This window comes from Vitis vinifera, chromosome 7 (assembly GCF_030704535.1).
Source record: "Vitis vinifera cultivar Pinot Noir 40024 chromosome 7, ASM3070453v1".
NCBI lineage: Eukaryota > Viridiplantae > Streptophyta > Magnoliopsida > Vitales > Vitaceae > Vitis > Vitis vinifera.
The window spans coordinates 30,236,912-30,258,038 of NC_081811.1; the positions used below are offsets into that span (position 1 = coordinate 30,236,912).

A 21,127-nucleotide genomic window follows, 5' to 3' on the forward strand; every position below is an offset into this window, starting at 1 on the left:
GTTGGGATGGATTTGTGGCCAACGAAACATTCAACCCAAACATGATCAACCCAAATTCTAACCAAAGGTGTTTAATCCATGCATTCCAAAATTTAGTTTTTTTAAATTTAAATTAGGTTCAAATTTGGTTTGTTTAGAGTCGGGTTTGGTTAGGTTGATAAGATTGTATAGATTAAATTTTAGATAGATTGAGTTGAACTCACCCATGATATCTCCTTTAAACCTTTTCATACCAAAATTTAAATAGTGAATGAAACAACATAACAACGATAAATAAATAAATATATTTTTTTAGTTGGGAAAATGAAATGGTAGATAATAGTAACATTTTTTCTATAATAATTTATATAATATAATTTTTGTATTAAAAACTTTGATCCTTACCTTTATTATTAATGATGAATTACTAAGTAGAAAATGAAAATGTTTATTTTTATTTAAAATACATATAGTTGATTTCAACATATTTGAGTGTAAAAACAACCATATGTTAGGACTAGATAATATATATATATATATATTTTTAAATGGAATTCCATGAAAATTAAATAAATTTATTATTCCTCCTCAAGCAAATATTAAAAAGAAAAATCAAATTACATCAAAAAATTTGCATATAGAAATGCAATATATTATACATTCAGAACTTAATCAAACATTCCTAATAAAACAAACACCTTTAATTGATGCCCTTGGCACAGTACTCCCACTAAATAAATGTTGATTAAGAGTCTAAGTGGATCAAATGATTCTAAAGTGAACTTCATTTGTAAGAATTACTTTTTTAAAGTAGAATTCTAGTCTTTACCATTTATTATGAATTACTGAGGAGAAAGTGAAAATATTTGGTACTACAAACAATTATCTCTTTGAAAATTGTTTTTAAGAACAATTTTCTATTATTCATAATAAGAAACACATAAAATACGTTTAGTAATTAAAAACTATTTTATATTTTAAGAACAAAAAATATGGTATTTTCTGATAACATTTTTTAATTGTTTTATTTTGTTTTCACTTATTTTCTAATAATTATTTTAAAAAATAATTATATAAACACATAAAAAGATTAAAAATAAAACATTAAATATAAAATTATTTTTAAATATATATTTAAAAATATGAAAATTAGGTTAAAAATATTTTATATTTCTAAATAGACTTTTATTTTATAAAAATCAAACAACAATTTTTTAAAATTATTTTCAAAAATAGTTACTACATAGGTCCTAACCCTTTTAAAAATTCATGTGATACCATTTAAAGGAAATCTTCTCTTGATGCTCCCGACACAAATTTTCTGATTAAACACACCATGATTAAAAATGTAAGTGCTTCAAAGGACTCTAAAGTTAAATACTTTTCAAAACAAATAATCAAATAAGTAAATGTATATAAATAATACAAGTAAAAAAAAAGTATTAATTCATCCACTTAAAAATATGAAAATGAGTAATGTTATATTAACAATGAATTCATCAAATTAGTTTTCTTAACTTTCATAAGTCATTATCATTCCTAGTTTTCAAAACTTACATCCAAAGTGAATTTATTTAATTAAAGAATTAATTAAAAATTTTTGTTCTTATTATAATTTTTTCTTTTTAGATTCTATTATCAAAGTTTAAATATAATATTGTGGATCTATATTATTTTTCACGTATATTATCATTCAATAGTGAAACTCACTTTTATATTATGAAAACTTATTTTTTTATACTATAAAAATAGGCCTTAGACAATTTTTTGGATCCACCTAACCTAATAACTTTGATTTCATATTTGAGAAATTAACTTACATTTTTATTTGCTTTTGCTAAAAAGAGATAGGAAAAGAAAAATGATGAAATATTATTTTATTTTTATTTCTTTATATAAAAGAGACAAAGTGGAATGAGACGATGAAGTTGGAATTCATTCCAAATGCCATTCAAATTTTAAAATGAAATCTTGTATTTATCCGATCCCATTATTGCTTTTCACATCCAATCCCATTAGATCTTTTCTTGAAAAAGATAAGTACACCAAATGACACCAAAAGTGAAACCCTAGGTCCTACTCCTTTTTTAATGAAAATTTCCAAATGCTTCATCCACAATCACCAACTCACATAAATTAAGATGTTTGCCCATCATTGTCCCAATCTGAATTGCCACCATGGAAACAAGGGACAATTATTTTATTTTATTTTATTTTTTAATAAGCCATTTTAAATTTAAAAATAATTCAGTAGTTCAATTTTTTTTTTATATATATTTTACAATTTTCTAAAACAAATAAAAAATCCTGACTATTTTAATTTTATTTTTTATTTTTTATTTTATGTACTTTTACTACTTTCTACAATAAATAGGGAAGGCAAGGTGACATCTCCACGGGACTTGGCCCCATGCAAACTGAGGATTAAGATCACAAAGCGCAGCACAGGAAGGTTCGCTCTTCACTCAAGCATCATTGCCCTCTTTGCTCCAAAGCATCCATCCCAAATCACAATAATATTATACAAGAAAGGCATTCATAAGTGGGATTCTCATTCCCCACCACCACCACTTCATTTGATCAAGTCGTCTTCCCATATCCTCCCAGTTGGCCCTTCCAAGAATTTCTTTTCCTTCTCCTTCTCTTTTCTCATCTTTTTTCTTGTTTAGTGGTTTGTGGGTCCCTTACACAAGCACATCTAGCAAATTGAGACGATAATGACCATGATAATTGCACTCATCATCTTGTGCTTCTTCTTGTGGATGTTGTTGTTTCATAGTGGGTTGCAGCAGCCATGGCTAGACCAGGTAACTCCTTTTTTGGGGTTTTGAGTGTGGTATACTATGGAACCATGAATTGGGTGTGATTTCATCAGTGTTTCCTTGATGGGTTTGTTTGGTTTAGATGGTTTAACCAGCTCCTGTTTGTACTTCTTGGAGCTATTGTAGTTGTTTCTGTTCTTGGTGATGGGTTCTTTTTTTCTTCAGTACTGGACTCTTGCTTTCTAATTCATACCATTTGTGTATTTGAAATAGATGGAGTATGAACAATTTTCAATCATCACTATTTAGTCTCTGTTGGCGTCTCAAGTTCGTTGTCCTGCGAAACCATGATTAGGTTGTGATTTTGTCAGAATTTCCTTGATGGGTTTCTTTGATTTGGATGGTTTAATCAGCAGTCATGTGTAGTTCTTGAAAGCTCTTCTAGTTGGCTTTACTGTTGTTATTAGTGGGGTTTTAATTCTTCTCTTTCTTTTATTATTTTAGTACTGAATTTTTGCACTCAAATTGATACCATTTGTCTTACTCAAACGTGAAATTTTCTGTTTTTGTCTTGTTGTCCAGTTTCTGTTTTTCCCTAAATTTGGTATGGCGAAAAGGAGGATGAATGGTCCCATTCACCTAAAGGGGCAATTTAGTTTTAGAAATCATGTAATAGGTGAATTTGAGTTAATTTAGGGGGAAATTTAGGGTTTGTTAGTTTACTATGTTTTGGTACAGAGGCATTAACTGATTGAGTGGTTTTGGGTCCTTAATCCTTGACAGATGTGAGTGAATATAATTTTTGGTAAGGATTCAACTTGTGTAGGTTTCTTTTAGTTGGTTGATTTTGGCCTATACAAATACTGTTAATCACTCTCATTAAGAAGGACAAAAAAATTCCTTTGATGGATTACTGACTTTGGTTTTGGTTTAAATGGGGTTATGAAAATACCACTGGTTAAATAGCAAAGAGATGTTTCAAGCATCGATGCGACTCATGTGGGCACCCAGGGGATAGGATTCTTCAACCCAAAAATAGAAAAAGAAAAAGTTTATTTCCTTTTCTTTCCAGGATGTTGCCACTAAACCCCCCCCACATTTTTTTTTCTCTTCTTTTATGTTTTTTGTTTTTTGTTTTTTTTTGTTTTTTGCATGGATGGACCATTTGTGCATTGTATCTTGTTGGAAGTCTCTTCGAAGAATCTGGTGTTCCTCATATTTTTGTATATATTTATGTAAAATATATCAAATATCACTCTCAATTGCTTAATTTGGGAAAAGAAGCTCAAGAGTCAAAAATTGTATTATATAATTCTGAATAATGCCAAGTGGTATGAAACTATTTTCTGACTTCCTTTTCCAAATAGAAACAAGCTTATCCCTGACTTTTCAAAATGTTGCAGACATGCTCTAGTGTCCATTTGGAGAATTGCTTAATGTAATTTATCGTTCTTCAAAATTATATAATTTATACTACTAGTATAAGTGCATAACTGCCACTTGTTATAGCTTCATCTTGAAACTCCATTCCTTTTTTTTTTTTTTTTAAATGTTAATGGTTGTATCCTAACTTTTCCATTGTGTGCTTCACTTGCATAAGCTACATGATGATTTGAAAAATTACACTTCAAATCCATGGTTTTAGTTCACAATTTTACTTTACCTTACCTTGGAATCACTACTCCTTTAACTCTCTGAATTGAATTTCTTTCACTCTTATGATGAAATGATAGAATTTTTTTCTTTTTCACAATTTCGCATTGACATAACCCTTTCTTTCACTTAGAATTACCGAAAAGAAGCAAAAGAGCACTGGTTGGATCTTCCTTGGAAGGTGGAGACAGTTACGCTTTTGGGCTCCTGTCATGCTGTCTGGTCCCTCTAAAGCTAATATTGAGCTGGCTCATACTCTTTGTTATGTTAAGATTCAGTTATTCATCTAATGGCCCTGATGTTGAGGGTATGGCTCAATCTAGTCATTACATTAATATCTTGTCATCCATTTTGTGTATGGCTTTGATTTCTTCGAATATATTTATCAGATATCATAGTTTACAAGAATGAAGGTTATCAGGATGGCACTTACTTTTAATGTTCCTATATGCTTTTTTCATTGTGATTTTCTTTAGTAAGCTCTATCAACGGTTGAGAACTTGCAGTGTTTCTCAGCATTTAGCCATAAACATCTAGTTTATATTGCTCACTTGAATGGATGCAGAGTTGCATTCAAATTGTAACCAGATTACCTATTTGCACCACTAATTAAGGCATATATTCACTGCAATGACTACAATTCAACACTTGCAGTCACCAATTGCATCATTTAATTGAATCACGGAAGTATTTGGGTGAATGCCCACACAGTTTCAAAGTCCAGTGATCTGGAGTGCTGTAACCATGCTAAATGCAAGACCAGTCAACAGAATATAGATCATTGAACAGTCCTATCATTTTATATATATACTTTGAATTGAACAATCCTCTCAAAGTTGCAATTGAATTGGATGCATCAAAGGTCACTGAAATATGCTTATTAGCATAAACATTCAGCTTCTATAAATGCAATTATTTGATGCTTATCTTACTTAAGCTTTAATTATTTTGAACAATTCCAATTTGGACATCTCATCTTATTGAAGATTTCTCTAGTTTTATGCTTTATGCAATTGATGCCTAGTGTCACTACTGATCCTATCAATTGAGCATTCCATGATAACATTTTTTGAAAGTTTTTAATATAAGCTGAATTTATTGTTTGGTGTTTGTATCTGTTTATTTATTTTTTTCAATGCATATACTTTTGTCATTAAATAATGATTGGGTGTTTGGACATCTCAAGCAAAAGTGTCAAGGAAAGGGTAATTTCACTTACACCTCTACAGGTTAGTATAAATACACTAAGCCACCACTGATTCCAAATTTCATCAGTTAGCACCCCTATAGATGTATTCCATCTATAGAATTTTTTTTTTTAAGAGAATTGTTAAATACACTTACCTAAAATCTCTTTAAAAAAAATAAATTTTATAAATGGGTATCGTCTATAAGAGCTCTAATCAATGAAATTTGAAACCAATGATAATTAAGGGTATTTACTCCAAACCCCAGGTGGTTTGAGTGAAATTTACCTATTGAGGAAATGGAATGAGTTTATTGTGTTGTGTATGGTCCTTGGACAACAATTTATTTAATCATATGAAGTTATCATCATAACCCCAATAATAAATTAGGAATAAGGACATCTATTCAAACTCTAAAATGCTTTAATTTTAAACAGTTTATGAGAAAAACAAATTGACTTTTAAATGTTTTCCAATCACAATGCAGAGAATTAAAAATCCCATCTAAAACATGACTCATTCACATATCCAAATTCCTTCTCACCCAATTAGTTGACAACAAAAATATATTTGCAAAACGTACTCCAGGTTTTATTATATATATGTGTATGTATGTATGTATGTACTTGTTTACTTTTTTTCTCCTTTTTGTTTTGATATCTTTAATTGCATCATCATGTGGATTACATGCACTTGTTGGAAAATAATTGGTCATATGAAAGGTTGCCTTGTTGGTTTTGTTTTTTCTATTTTTATTTTTTTTTGACATATGGGTTTTCCAATTATGCTAATGTTTAGGTGAAGCACTGGTTGATTTTCTGAAGACTCTAAATGATTCGAATAACAGAATTACAGATTGGAATGATCATTTTGTAAGCCCATGCTTCAGTTGGTCTAATGTAACTTGCAGGAATGGAAATGTCATATCGTTGTAAGTTTTTCCATCAGAAAAGATGTTGCTGTTTCATTCATTTATCCACATCTTTAGGTTAAAGGAATGGGTAGTCTTGATCTTAATTGATTGACATTGCTTTTGTGGGTTAATTTGTGTATATTTTGCAGCACATTTAGTTTGTGAATCTACTAATTTGCAGGAGCCTGGCTTCCAAGGGATTTTCAGGAACTCTTTCACCTTCAATTACCAAACTGAAGTTTTTGGCTAGCTTGTAAGTTATCTTCTTGACGCGTAAGGTTTCATTCATTGAATGATGAGGTATTTCATACAAATTATCTTTCTAGGAGAGTATTATGCCTTTTAACTTCAATAATTTTTGTTTAGACACAAGGTGATGAAGAAATTGCATTTGCTCACATAGTACATTTTTATTTTAACTATTATTTTGTAGTTTATGTTGTGCTAGCAGAAACTTTAATGCAAATAATGTTAATTTAAGAATACAAAGATAAAACAATCACACACATGGTACATGACGTTTTAACGTGGTTTGACTAGCCAACCATGCCTACATCCACAGATGAGAGAAAATCTTTACATTATACCATAGATAATATTATAGAGAACAAAATCAAATACGACTATTGGGTTCCTGAAACATCTAATGTTTCCCCTCTCCTTGTTTCCACACCCTGAACCATGAGCCCCTCTCTCCACTGGGTGTCTCCCATTCTTCCTCACATCTTTATCGACCTCATATGGTCTTTACAAGCATATCTCCATCTCATTACTTTTTCCCCTCATGACTTAGAATATTTATAGAGATATTTCTAACAACTTTCCTTATTCTATAAGGAAATCTAATATTACAATAACATATCAATTTAGGAAATATTCTATATAATATTCTTTACAAAAAAGGAATTTTTACTAATTAAGAATTTGGGACACTTTCCAATAGAGTATGGGAATTGGCATGATTTTTTTTTTTTTTTGATAAGAAATATTGTTATTAATAACCTAATTTGGATTCTCCTCATGGAGTTATCCACCAATGCCACATGTTTGAGTGTAACACATTGGATATCTCACCAAATTGGCTAGGAGGCACAGTTTAGTGATTGGTGGTCTAATGCCGCATAAATTAAATCATTTTCCTTTCATGTGAGGACGTGTCTCATATTGGGATATATGAATAAATATTCCAATTCATATCTCATGCTAAGACAACACTTAGCATGACCTGCTACTCCTTAGGTAGATTTCTCAATGTCTTAGAAGCCCATATAATGAGGATAATGTGAAAAGACACCCATCCACTTTTGGGTAGGACAACATCCATCATCTCATTGTTTATTTTTTCTATTTATGCATGAAGAGGGGGCTCTCTCTCCCTCAAAGTTTCAGTTTTACTCCCTAGGATGGTGTTGATGACTTCATGTTACCTCCCTAAAGATGACATGAGTGTAACCTCAATTGGTATGGTCTGATTCTAATCCTTGAAGGTTGGTGTCAATTTAACTATCATAGTAGTGGTGTCAACAAAAGCCCTTTGCAGTGGTATTGAGCCAAAACCCTTGGTAATGTTGGCATAACCGATAACCCCCTTATGAATATTGTCATTCCAACTCTCTGGGAATGTTGTTGATGTAAACCCCTCAAGGTGGCATCAATATAATCCTTATGGGCTGTGATGTAGAGGCATGTCCCTCCTTCCATGCAAAGTTCACTTCCCCCATAGCCATTCTGATTATTTTCATACTTCTTTGAAGGTATTTTTTAGGATGTAGCACCTAAATGCTAATGCATGACCAAATCAACAGTAGCACTCAAAGTTTCCAATGACTATAGATTGAACCTATCCAATTTTTACTAAACAATGGTTCAATAATTTCTATATGCCTATAATGTATCTGTTTGGATTTTTCAAAATCCCATGGACATACAGAAGATAAATGCTAAACCCATTTGGACCAAGACATAACTTTTACTTGTTCAAATAACAGTTCAGGTGACGCAAGGTCCATACAGACTTCATGTATCTTAGTGAAAGAAAACTCACATCACCAAATTTCCAAGATTGGGTTGAGAATCTTGCTTTAATAGATAAAGCTACAGGCTAGCTGAGATAGGATAGAGTGAACATATATTGAACTCATTTTTGGGTGGATTAAATGAGAGGGGTGGCCCTCATGTCACCATTAGTACATGTTAGGCCGATAAAATTACTGATCCAGTACAATTGGTTGAGACCTTTATTGCTAACATGAGCTATCCCTTTGAGCTCTTACGAGGGGCTCAAGAGGCTCATTCTGAAAGGAGATTTACAGTGGGAGAAGGATTTTTTTTTTTGGTTCTCATCTCCTAGGACTGTTAAGCTCACCTTGAAAATCTCCAAATGCCTTGGGCTACCATTCCATTGCTAATATCCTTTCCTACCAAGAACCCCACCATTAACATTAAACTGGCTCCACTAGTGAGGTAGTACAATAAAAGGATAATGATGCAAAGCAACATGGGAGCTTACAAAGAAGATTTGAGCAAATCCTACCAGCACTAAACTCAATCTCACATCCTAACTGCAGTGAATCCTACTCTCCTATGTCTTGTCAAACCTAAAATTATGCATTGATTTGCCTTCATTCTCTTTAATCCATAGGGAGAATGTATGTTATGATTACCTCATGTTGCAATCCCACCCTTTGGGGTGATCAGCTGCAGATTATCGGTTCAACTTCTCACCCTAGAGATTCTTCAGCCTTTCCAAATGTAGCCTACCTGGGTTACATTACACTAGTTGAAGTAAAGGCCTTTCTGCAAAGAAAAGAGCAAAGGCAACACTAAAACCAGTGCCAGAGTTTGATGCTTTCTGATTATATGCCCTCGAGATGGCTGGTTAACCCTATCCATTGAGTTACTCTGCTTCTGCTTTGAGATTTTCAGTGTTACACCAGGAATGCTCACAAGCCTCTTCACTGCTTCATTAATCCCTCAGGATCAATGGATTTAATCATAACTTTATTTATTTATTTGAACAGATACCAAATGGCAGCCACATAGCTTCATTTATCCTCAAATGTCCTTGCATTCCTCTCCAACCATACGACCCATATAAAGGATAAGACAGCCACCTACCAAAGACTTTTCCCTTTTGGTAGACTGCCAAAGCACTAAAAGGAGATTCCAAATATCTCTACTCAGAGTCTAGGAGGAACACACTTGAGATTGGCTATGTAGAACAATCCATGTCAAAGTTTTAGTGTAGTGGGGTAATGAAAAAAATGATGATCAACTAATTCACTACTCTTTGAACACATAATGCATTGGTCTAGGCTGAGAGCATTGTAGGGTCTCCCCAATTGAAGCAAATCATTGGTATAAACCTTCTTTTTAGCCACAAGCCGAGCAAAAGTCTTAACATTTGGTATTTAATCATAACTTTAGACTTAGTGAATTCTCAAAGTCTCTCACCAAGTGGGCATGTGCTTGGTATTAAAACCGAGACCTTGAATCGATGCACCTATGGGATGCCCTCTTTCACGAGTTCTTTAGTATAAAGCAATGTCTTCACCTTCATTGCTTTAAACCGACAGTGTCAATGCTATAAAGAGGACCTTATGTAATATGTTCATTTGTTTGGGGGCTATTGAGCATTACAATCCCATCTTAGACGACCTTGGTAGTTTGCAGCTTGTTGGTGTGATGGGTATTAGGGTCCAACTCAAAAATTTTCAGATGACAATTGTTGACTTTGGGATTTTTGAGAATTTCTTCAACAACAATCTTCTCTAAGTTCTATGAAGTAACCATTTGTACCAATGTCTGACTCTTAGTGTCAAATGAGGTTGTGGTTTGCACTAATGACGCAAGGCCTCTATGAGGGAGGTCAACAATTGATGAATTTGGATGAATCAACATGCTTGGAACTATTGAAAAGTGAAATTTGATGCCTCAACAGCATTCAGGTGGTGTATTGTCAGCAACTAACAAAATGCTCTGCCTAATTCCACTAGCTAAGGTAATGGAGGAACAAGTGGTCAATTCATCCTAGATGTCATGTTCACATATGCACCAGCTAGGAACTCCACTTTTGAGAATATCTGTTATGTGAGAGATGTTCCAGAAATGAAACATGCAAGTGAAAGAAGCATTTTTGTCTCATTTTGACATGGGTGTACTGATGCTAAGCATCAAAAACTTATGTTGGGATTTTTTTTCATTGTTTATTTATTTTACTTTTCTGTTGTCTTTCATGCAATATTCCTGATGATGAACTGAGCATGTGATATGTAATACTTGAATATGTGTAGGGATTTAAAGGATAACAATCTGTCGGGTGCATTGCCTGATTATCTGAGCAGCATGATAAACCTACAAAATCTGGATCTTGCGCGTAACAACTTCAGTGGCTCTATTCCTTCTAGTTGGGGTCAATTGTCAAACATAAAGCATTTGTAAGTCAGTTATCTGTTTATTGAAAATTTGGATTTCTTATATGTCTAAAGAATCATACTCACACAATAGGAATTCCTTATAACTCTGGCTATGTTGGTCAGTTTGCAAAATCTTTCTTTGTTTGTGAAACATTACAACTGCATTAAATCACAGATCTTGTAGGAAACTTTCATCTATGTATTTGACTTTCATATTCTCCTGAGCGGAAACATTGCTGTGGTTCAGGGTATTAAGTGGACCAGTTCCTGAGTCATTTGAAAATATTATAGGGTTGATGGAACTGTAAGGGGTGCTGTTAGTTGGTATTATTTGTGTTATTTTCCTTATTCATATCAACTAAAAATTTCTTCTATGCACAGGGACCTTTCATCCAATGACTTAACTGGAAGAATTCCAGAGCAACTATTTTCAGTTCCAACATTCAAGTAAATTCATGATATTTCATCTCTTTTCAATTTCTAGTTCCAATTTTCTGTGTTCTATGATATAAGGTTGTCTCTTTATTCATCTAGTAAGCACATCAAGTAGTTTCATGATGTCAGCATTTTTTCTTATCAACTTAGTTAATTTAAACCTCTAGGGGTGAATGAAAATGTTCTTTCTGTTGACGACATTAATTGGTCCTTGGATGAAAAATCACTTGATTGTCATTGAATCCTTTGTGGAAGAATACTGCTACAGGACCATGTTGTATGGATCTAGTATTGTAGTTGATCAGCTGATAACATTGACATTACTGTCTCAACAAATAATGTCATTTTGTCTACAAGTCTTAATGATCTAGTTACAATGGTGGCAACAAAAAATCTAGGTATAAACTGTGTTGGACCAAGAAGCTAAAGGAGGAAAAAAAGAAAAGAACAGAAAAGAAAGAAAAAGCTTGTAGAGAGTCATGACAAGGTCAGTTTGTAAGTACAAAACTTTAGAATGATGCCAACTTGGTGGGAACAAAGAATTAAATTGATCGAGTTTGATGTAAACCTTCTCAAGCGCATGTTTATAGTTGCTCATCATTAATGGGTCATTCAACTTTAAATCTCAATTTTAGATGCAACGAGGGAGCAAGTCTATATATTTATTTCTTAACTCATTGGTCTATGTATGATGCTTGTATTTGTGTAAAGTTAATAACAAACTTTCTGCTCAAACTCCCAATTGTTTTGTTGATGCTTACTGTCTATCTCATACATCTCTTATGCCAGTTTCACAGGAAACCGTCTTACTTGTGGCTCCAGCTTGCAGCAACCATGTGCTTCAGGCTCCACCATTCCAGGTATCTCCATATCTTTGCATCAGTCTCATTTCTGTGTTCATTTATCTAAGGGAATCTAATTTTGAGATATTTTGGCAGTTTCAACCAAAAAATCAAAACTCAGGGTGGTTACTCCTGTGGCAATTTGTGCTGCATTTATACTTCTATCCCTTGGAGCCATATTTGCTTACCGATACTGTTACGCACATAAAATCAAGCGTGATGTGTTTCATGATGTTACTGGTACATTTTTCTTTTCATTCTGCTTTTGTACTGTTCATTAAGCATGAATGTAGATGACAGCCTCATAAGCATGATGTTTGTTCAGTAGACTCCTTACAATCAAATGGTCCACTCATTCCACCTCATTTGAGATCATGTTAAGGTGACATGATGATTTATGGACCAATATTCTCCAATTGGTCCTATCCTATTTGAAGCTTGAATTGGTGAGAGTGCAGTTGTGTATTCTGTTTCCTGTTTATTTTTATTTATTTTTTATTTTTTTTAATCATATTTGCTCAAGTTTCTTATAGACGAATATCATATTTTTATGTTGGGATTTCCTTGACTCTACTGTTGTGAAATTAATGTCCCATATATTTTTATCTTTCCAGGTGAAGATGAATGCAAAATTTCATTTGGCCAAGTGAGAAGATTTTCATGGCATGAACTGCAGCTTGCCACTGATGAGTTTAGTGAGAGCAACATAATTGGACAGGGAGGCTTTGGTAAAGTTTATAGAGGTGTTCTCCCAAATGGCACAAAGGTTGCTGTGAAACGCCTCTCAGATTATCACAATCCTGGAGGAGAGGCTGCATTCCAGAGGGAAGTTCAATTGATTAGTGTAGCAGTTCATAAGAATCTTCTTCGGTTGATTGGATTTTGCACAACCTTCAATGAGAGAATTCTTGTTTATCCATTCATGCAAAATCTCAGTGTTGCATACCGCTTGAGAGGTAGTCCCTATATGAGCACTACGTCTCAATTTTATCTTTCCTGCTCTGTTTTGTGCATTTAAGGAATTAGATTAGTCTCGATAGGAAATGTGTTTTGTGATTCTTTATGATTAATACTTTACTATATTAGCATTTCTATGAAGTTTTGAAAAATGAGAAATTCTTCAAGCAAAGGAAGAATAAACCAGAGAGATCCAGCCACAAAGCAGTCTGTAACCCAAACACCCCATCAGCAACCCACCCAAAATAAAGGCAAAACCTAAGAAGCTCATACAGGAAGAGGGAGTCCACAACAAACTCCATAGAAGAGAAGGCAACCCTTTTTTCCAACTCCTGGTTACATGATTTTGACTTCCATGCAAAGGAACATTCGTGTAATTGAAACATGAAAAATCCACCTCATTTATTAGTCATGCCTCCATGACTTTTTTCCACATCAGGACACTCAGAGTAAAAAACGATTATGACCCCCTCCAAAATTAGGATCTGAACTCCCACTGCAGTTGCCTCTTTTAGGCCTCTAATAGAGTTCAATGCCTCAATCTTAGCCTCAATGGCTATATCAGAATGATAATGCTTTGGAGGAACCCCTGTAAGCCCACCCATGTAGTCTCTAAAATAACCTTGATTACCAATCATCCATGATACTCAAAAATGCCCTTTAAAATTGAGTTTGATGAAGATTAGGCTAGGGAACTAACAAGCACTGCTACCATTTCTTGTTTGATAAGGTTGCATTTCTATCCAAAAATATGATGCTAAGAGTACATGCAAACTTCTGATGACAGCAACCCAAAAGAGATGTTTGGTAATAGATTCTAGCCTAATTAGTTGTTGTTTGGCCTTCTTATACTCAAAAATCCTGGAATTTCCCTAGAAAAAAAACATGAAGAGTATCTAATAAAGCACAATGCCATAATACTCTTCCCTAGAGCTCTTTTCAAACCCCTAGAAGCAAATAACTGGCATGTTTGAAAAATCTGTTTTACAAAGGCACTCGATCTTGTTTTCACTCATGTCTAGAAGTTGCTTCTTTTCTTCTTTTATTTTCCCATGGTTGTTCCTCTGCATCCTCTTCTGTCTTATTTTTCTCTTCCTAAGTCTTGTATTCAAGCCAAAGGCCAAAGCTTTCCTTGGAAGGTAATGTGCAATGGACAAGGAGATGGTAGCATTTCACCAGAAAGGCACATGGAGGCTTCCTCTTCTATCTCAAGGTAAATGAATTCTAGGATGTCACTGGGCATATGCTGGTAAATATAATTTAATGGAAAGATAGAGAGGTAAAGCTCATTTACCAGCCAATGGATCAGATATCTGAGGTTGACCACTCTTCAATGTGAAGGTTCCACTTTTTGTGCAGTGGTTAAGGGCTGAACCCTCTTTTAACTTGACACTTGGAGTATTTGCTTAATGGGATTTTCAGGAGGAAGTTAATGGGGCAATCTCCTGGGTAGATTGCTTAGAGACAGGCTAATCTGGTGGGCCTATTGGCGAGTAGGAGTTGCAGATAACTTTGGATAAACTCTAGCTAATTATCCAATTATTTTATTAGAGTGTTTATCTGTTTTTTTATTTTCAAATAAAGACGTGTAAGCACGTAGTTTTTGGCCTTTTGTTTCATAGGTTCTTAGTAATATTTTATTTTTTTCATAATTATCTCCCTAAATAGATTGTCTATATATTTAGGGCTTACATTCTCAATAAAATATAGAACAGAGAGTTGCGTTTTTTCTGTCTAATTTCATAGTATCAGAGCAGCAGCACATCTAGGCCTAATTCAACCTTATGACGAAGACTGCTATGGCTGGTGGACGTCATGGAAACAAGTCTTCAGTGGCTACTTCAGGTCCCATACAGCATGCGATTCAACCTGCATCTGCTTCCCTGTTATATGGAGGAGATAATACCTCTTTACAATTTCTTGGACAGACATTGGATGGAAAATTTTGGCTGCAATGGTCTCAAGCTATGAAATTGGTGATTAAAGGAAGAGGAAAATTAGGGCAGTTCACAGGGGCCACAAAGAGTTTCAAAAAGTGAAGATCATCTGCTAGAGGATCTGGAGACCTTCAAGCAATCTTGAGGTTGTAGGTTTTGCAAGTGCAGGTTGGGCTGGAGTTCATTTGGACAGGTCATTCCCAGGCTATTGGACATACATGTGGGTCATGAGTTTAGTTGCAATTGAAGAGTAAGAAGTAGAGAGTTGTAGCTCAAGTATGGAGGCAGGATAGAGCAATAAGATATTGCATCTGCAAGGATGTGACTTAAACTGCCACTGTTGGAAGTCAGTTTGCTACGATAATCAAGTTGCCATGCCCATTGCCTCAAGGGGACCAATCATATTTGAGGTTGATCACCATTTCTTTGGAATGTGATGATGAGAAAATATATGGTAACTTCCTAGTTTAATTTTAGAGATTGGCTAGGAGATGTCTTCCCGGAAGGTTTAGAAAAGATACTTCTAACATTTGTAGAACAAGCTGGGCATGATAGAGATAAACAAGATTCTCGAGGAGAAAGATTCTCCAATGAGGAAAGGTTGGTCCTCAAGGTGGACGTAAAGAAAGATTCTAGATCATGAATTAGTTTAGAAATTTTTTGGTTGGAGCTGGTGTAGATGGATGAGGTAGTGGTGATGTTAATGAATGGAAGGCCAGGCGTTGGATTAAGGCTTGAGAAGTCTTAAGCTATAATTGATGTCCTTTGCAGACTGTTGCACAGGATGCAACAGATTTCATGAAAGCTGGCTGGAAGAGAATCTTCAGTTTGTTTATGATTTTATCAGGATTTAGATCAACCTTAAATAGAATATTTTGTTGGGAAAAAACACCAACCAAGACAGGTAAGAGAAGCTAGCTTCCTTCCTAAGTTGTGGAACTAGTAGTGGCCTATGAGTTACATTGCATCACTTTAGGAGGCAACCCAGGAGCTCCTGCATTTCATAATATTGTTTATCAAGAAATTTTCGAGAAGTCTAGACAATTGGAGTCAGGCACCTAAGGATGAGGGTGGTCCTGGGCTTGGGGGTGATAGTCTGGTCTGAGATGTTCTTACTGACAAGTGGTTGTGGAAATTTCTAAAGGAACAGTTTTCCTCTTTGTTTTTTTTTTTTTATCCCTCCAGACATTACAATCTTTCAACAACGAGTTGTTCCAATATTTCATCATGATACTCCTTCAGTACCAGGTCTAGCTTTGCTCCTGAGTTCTGGAAAATGTAGTCTTATACATTTTCCTTGATGCAATGTCTAATTAAATTTAAACATCCTCAACAATATCTGCTTCAAAGAATTAAGAGAAAAATTAGAAAAACCATGCTTTAAATAGGATGTACTTCTCGATCTTGATATTTCTAGATTGCACTTGTTTCTATTTTTTCCTTTTCCTAGTCTTTTTCAGCTTCAATAACTATACTGTCTTGTGAACTTGATTATGGACGTGATGTTTATTGTCCCAATTATTTGGTTTACTGTATAGTTTCCCATTTGTTACCTGTTGATTATTTGAACCAACATGAGCATAAGTATCCATCTGCAGATTTAAAACCTGGGGAGAGAGGCTTGGACTGGCCAACAAGAAGAAAAGTGGCTTTTGGTGCAGCCCATGGCTTGGAGTACCTACATGAGCATTGCAATCCCAAGATTATACATCGGGATTTAAAGGCTGCAAACATTCTTCTGGATGATGATTTTGAACCCGTTCTTGGAGACTTTGGATTAGCAAAACTGCTTGATACAAAACTGACTCATGTGACAACTCAGGTGCGTGGGACCATGGGACACATTGCCCCAGAATATCTGTCCACAGGAAAATCCTCAGAAAAGACGGATGTCTTTGGTTATGGTATAACCCTTCTCGAACTTGTAACTGGTCAGCGCGCAATAGATTTTTCTCGGCTTGAAGAGGAGGAGGATGTTCTATTGCTTGATCATGTAAGATCTTCAGCTCCATCATATACTTTTGGGATTTTTGCATATTGCATGCTGTTCCAATAAATGTGCATAAACCTGACATACTATTAGTTTCAACATTACCACCATATTGCTCATAACAAGCAATCTTGACTAGGACTACTACTCACATGAATTGGGTCCAGTGTGTAGGCAATCTGAACCCAATTTGAATTTGAAACACTCCACTCAAACATAGCCTAACCTTACTTCTAGCCCAAGGTACTAAACTTTCTAACTCACTCATTTTTCTAAATTGGGTTGGGTTTAAGTTAGTCTAGTTGATCGGGTTGTATGGATTAAATTTGGGTTGGGTCGGGTTGGGTTAGGTTGAACCTAATGACAATATCTTTTTAAACTTTTATTTTCTATATATTCATACAAAAAATTTAAACAATAAATAAGACGACATTTCATGATAATAATAAAAATAAATAAATAAATAAATAAATTTATCAAATTTTTAAGAAAAGTAAAATAGTACTTTATATATTAGGATCTAACATTTTTTTTTCTTTAAAAATTAAGAAAACCATATAAAATGAATATTATGATATAGAATAATATAAATTATTAATAATATAAAAACATTAAATCAGGTTTGGATTAGGCTTTTGAGCCCAACCCAAAAAACTTAACCTAGGCCCAATCAAAGTATTAAAAATAATTGTCCAAGCCCAAAAAAAGATCAGATTAGATTGAGGTTGTGTTAAGCCGAAGTTGCACCCTTAATCTTGACAGCAAATCAGAGGATCAAAATTCACCTTAAGGAAAAATTCATGAAAGATAGTATTATTGTGGATATTTACATGCATTCCCTAGACAAGAAACCTCTGAAATTCTTTTCATTAACTTATATTCTCCTTACATGTAGAATTTTTCTGTATAACCAAATAAATAAATGACAAACAAATGCTTTCTTCATAATGTTGATCAATAAGTATGTGAACATGGTACCAACAGATCAGGAAGCTTCAAAGGGAGAAAAGGCTGGACGCAATTGTGGACAGGAACTTGAAGACTTTTGATGCCAAAGAAGTCGAGACCATTGTTCAGGTGGCACTGCTCTGCACCCAGAGCTCACCTGAGGACCGTCCAAAGATGGCTGAAGTGGTAAGCATGCTGCAAGGAGAGGGTTTGGCAGCGAGATGGGTCGAATGGGAGCGGCTTGAAGAGGTAAGGAATCAACACTTCTCGCTCCTGTCTCACCAATTTCCTTGGGCAGATGAGTCCACCCACGACCAAGAAGCCATACAGTTGTCTAAAGCAAGATAATGCAGGAAGCTTAATTTACAAATGGATGTCTCCCCAAACCAAAGCTATCTACTCTCATGCAAGCGGTACGTTCTTATAACAATCAAAAACAAGGTAAGAAAGCATAGTATGATTAGTATACAAATCCGAGTTCTACTTCATATAGTTTTGTGTCAAAGAGTGTGGTATTGGGTATGGTTTGCCAAGTCTCTTTAAGGATAAATGTGTGATACTGCTGTTAATCCCTGTGGAGACATATATGGTTCTCAAAGGATCTCGTTCATACAAATAATTTGGTTGAATATGAATAATAGGATCATGAAATTTTTTTCTTTCTTTAGAAAGTCGGGTTCTAACTTTATTTGGGTATCCCGCTTTGAATGAAATCTAGAGAATGTGTTACTACTAATCTCATATTTAAGTCGTTGAAGTTCGACTCATACATATATATATATATATATATATATATATATATATATATGCATTTATGTTTTCATAATATTCAATATTGTTGTACTTCAGGTTATATTTGGTTATCGGAAAATAACACCGGAAGGAAAATAATGTTAGGTCAAATAATTTTCTCATATTTAATTTATCATAAAAAAATAAAAAAATCAAATATGATTAAAATTAATTAGAAATTTATGTATTTTTAAAATATTTGATCTTTATATAGAAGAGAAAAATTATTATTATTTTTTATTCTCTATTTTATTTTCCTTGTATTTTCTATTTTCCTTTGGATTTTTTCAAAAAAATCAAACATACTTTGAGGCCTATAGTTTCTTTCACAAATTGTTTGGTTTTGAACTTGCTATTGTCGATAAGAAATTTCTTTCTACTCATACATCATTCTTGAATTTTGACTGGCTTTAGGGTTTTTGGATTGTCTTTATCAAAGCTCCAAGCTTTGCTTGTACTGCTTTTGCTTCTTTCCCATTGTTTCAGTTTCCTTATTCTTCTTTATTGTTTGTTAATTATAAAAGGATTTTATGGTAAATCAAAAAAGAGATTTTGGATTCTTTTTAATACTTCTTTTCCTTTCTCTTACAAGTCCTTAATATTATGTTTAGTTTTTGAAAAATACAAGGGAAAGAAAATAATAAAGAAAAATGGGAATGAAAAAAAAAAGTGAGAAAAAAAAAATTGAATGTCTGGTCTATTGTTTTTTAATGTTTTATAAAATAAAAGTTTGTTTAAAAAAGTGAAATGCTTTTAACTTATTTTTAATATTTTTAAATATGTTTTAAAAATAATTTTTATGTCTACAACTTTATTTTAAATCATTATATATATATATATATATATATATATATATATATATATATATATATATATATATATATATATATATATATATGTTTGTATAATCATATTTTAAAATAACTAAAAAAATGTTATCTGAAAATACCTCGAAAAAATAATTTCTAGTTGTTATATGTGTTTTTTAATTTTTTTGTTTTGGAAAATAAAATATTGTTGTCAAACAATCTCTTAATTTTTTTATATTTTTATTTTTAATACCAAAGTCGAAGGGAAAAAAAATGATGGGTAAAGAATGCACTATTTCTAATTTTTTTCTCATTTTTTCTTAAGAAAAATTTAGAGGAAAAAGTGTTTATTTATTTTTAATATTTATTTTCCTAACCTTTTTTTTCATGGTATTTAAACATTAAAAAAAATGATTTTCTTTAATTTTTTTATTTATAAATTTTCAAAAATCAAGCATAACTTGAGGATGATGAAATGGGTGTTATTTCCTTTCTTTTCTTTTTTCTTAATACATGGTTTCATGATAATATAACATGCTTACATTGGATCCATGTTTAATGCCTCTTTGAACACAATGCATCATGAAATAAATGTTAATATAGTTGAGTACTTAACCTTGCTTGTGCTTGAAACCATTGTTTTATGTGGATCTTTTAGTCTCACAACCAAAAATTAACCAAACATTTTATCAAATTGGTTTAATTTGGTCAAATGATCGGTTTAATATTTATTATTTAATGGTTTAAGTTAATAGTAACTTAAATGATTTTAAGTTATTACTTATTACTTATTTTTAACTTTTAAGTATTAAGGTTGTTTAGTAAAATTAAATTAATTTTTTTTAATTTATCAAATTGACGTATTTATATTTATTAGTTGTAATCAATGTTTATCATAATTCATTTTAACTAATATCTATTTTTATTAATCTTAAATAATAAATTTGCTTATTAAACGTTTATACTTAAATTATTTTTCATATATAAGATAATCGTAAAATATTTATCATAAAAAATGAGTCATGGATTTGAAGTTATGATTATTAAATATATTCTCATTAGATATATACAAATAAAACAAAAAGGATTGGATATTAAAAATAAATAAATTATTTTAACTTAATATTTAAATTCATTTTTAAATTTAAATTTAATTTAATATTTAAAATTATTTTAAATTTTAAGTTATGGTATTAAATTATTTTATCAAATATATTTAATTAATTTAATAACTTAAATTAAATTATTAAGTGATTTAAGTTGTAATGTTGATTCACCAATTAAATTCTAATGGTCAACCTATTAAAAGTTCATTTAATAATAATTTTAGAAAATATTTTTAATATTTTTAAATTTTTAAATTTTTTATTTTTTTAAAAAAGTTCGTTGTGTTTATATGAATTTTTGATAAGAGTACGACAATTTTAAAAAATAATTCCTAAATTACCGTAATAGGAAAAATAATTCCAAATCTATTGTAGTTTTGTCTGGATAGAAAAGAAAAATTA

At 32.6% G+C, this 21,127-nt stretch overlaps 1 protein-coding gene across 3 annotated transcripts; it reads left to right on the forward strand.

Annotated features, from left to right (window-relative positions):
- The first annotated feature begins 2,363 nt into the window (after positions 1 to 2,363).
- Positions 2,364 to 18,666, forward strand: LOC100250696 (probable LRR receptor-like serine/threonine-protein kinase At5g63710). 3 transcript variants are annotated; one of them, XM_010654670.3, is made up of 11 exons: positions 2,364 to 2,431; positions 4,528 to 4,701; positions 6,380 to 6,512; positions 6,676 to 6,747; positions 10,787 to 10,930; positions 11,291 to 11,356; positions 12,134 to 12,204; positions 12,283 to 12,426; positions 12,801 to 13,142; positions 16,679 to 17,073; positions 18,055 to 18,666. In XM_010654670.3, the coding sequence occupies exons 2-11, from the start codon at positions 4,659 to 4,661 to the stop codon at positions 18,364 to 18,366; spliced, it is 1,722 nt and encodes a 573-aa protein (XP_010652972.1). In that variant the 5' UTR covers positions 2,364 to 2,431; positions 4,528 to 4,658; the 3' UTR covers positions 18,367 to 18,666. The 3 variants fall into 3 exon arrangements, with proteins under 3 accessions (XP_010652972.1, XP_002272767.2, XP_010652971.1); XM_002272731.5 differs by lacking the exon at positions 2,364 to 2,431 and adding an exon at positions 2,447 to 2,786; XM_010654669.3 differs by lacking the exon at positions 2,364 to 2,431 and adding an exon at positions 2,827 to 3,096.
- Positions 18,667 to 21,127: the final 2,461 nt, after the last annotated feature.

Bases quoted from the DNA above. Each gene is read 5' to 3' on its own strand.
- LOC100250696 (XM_002272731.5), top strand. The intron at 4,702-6,379 runs GTATGGCTCAAT...GCTAATGTTTAG, and splicing joins TAATGGCCCTGATGTTGAGG to GTGAAGCACTGGTTGATTTT. The intron at 12,205-12,282 runs GTATCTCCATAT...ATATTTTGGCAG, and splicing joins TTCAGGCTCCACCATTCCAG to TTTCAACCAAAAAATCAAAA.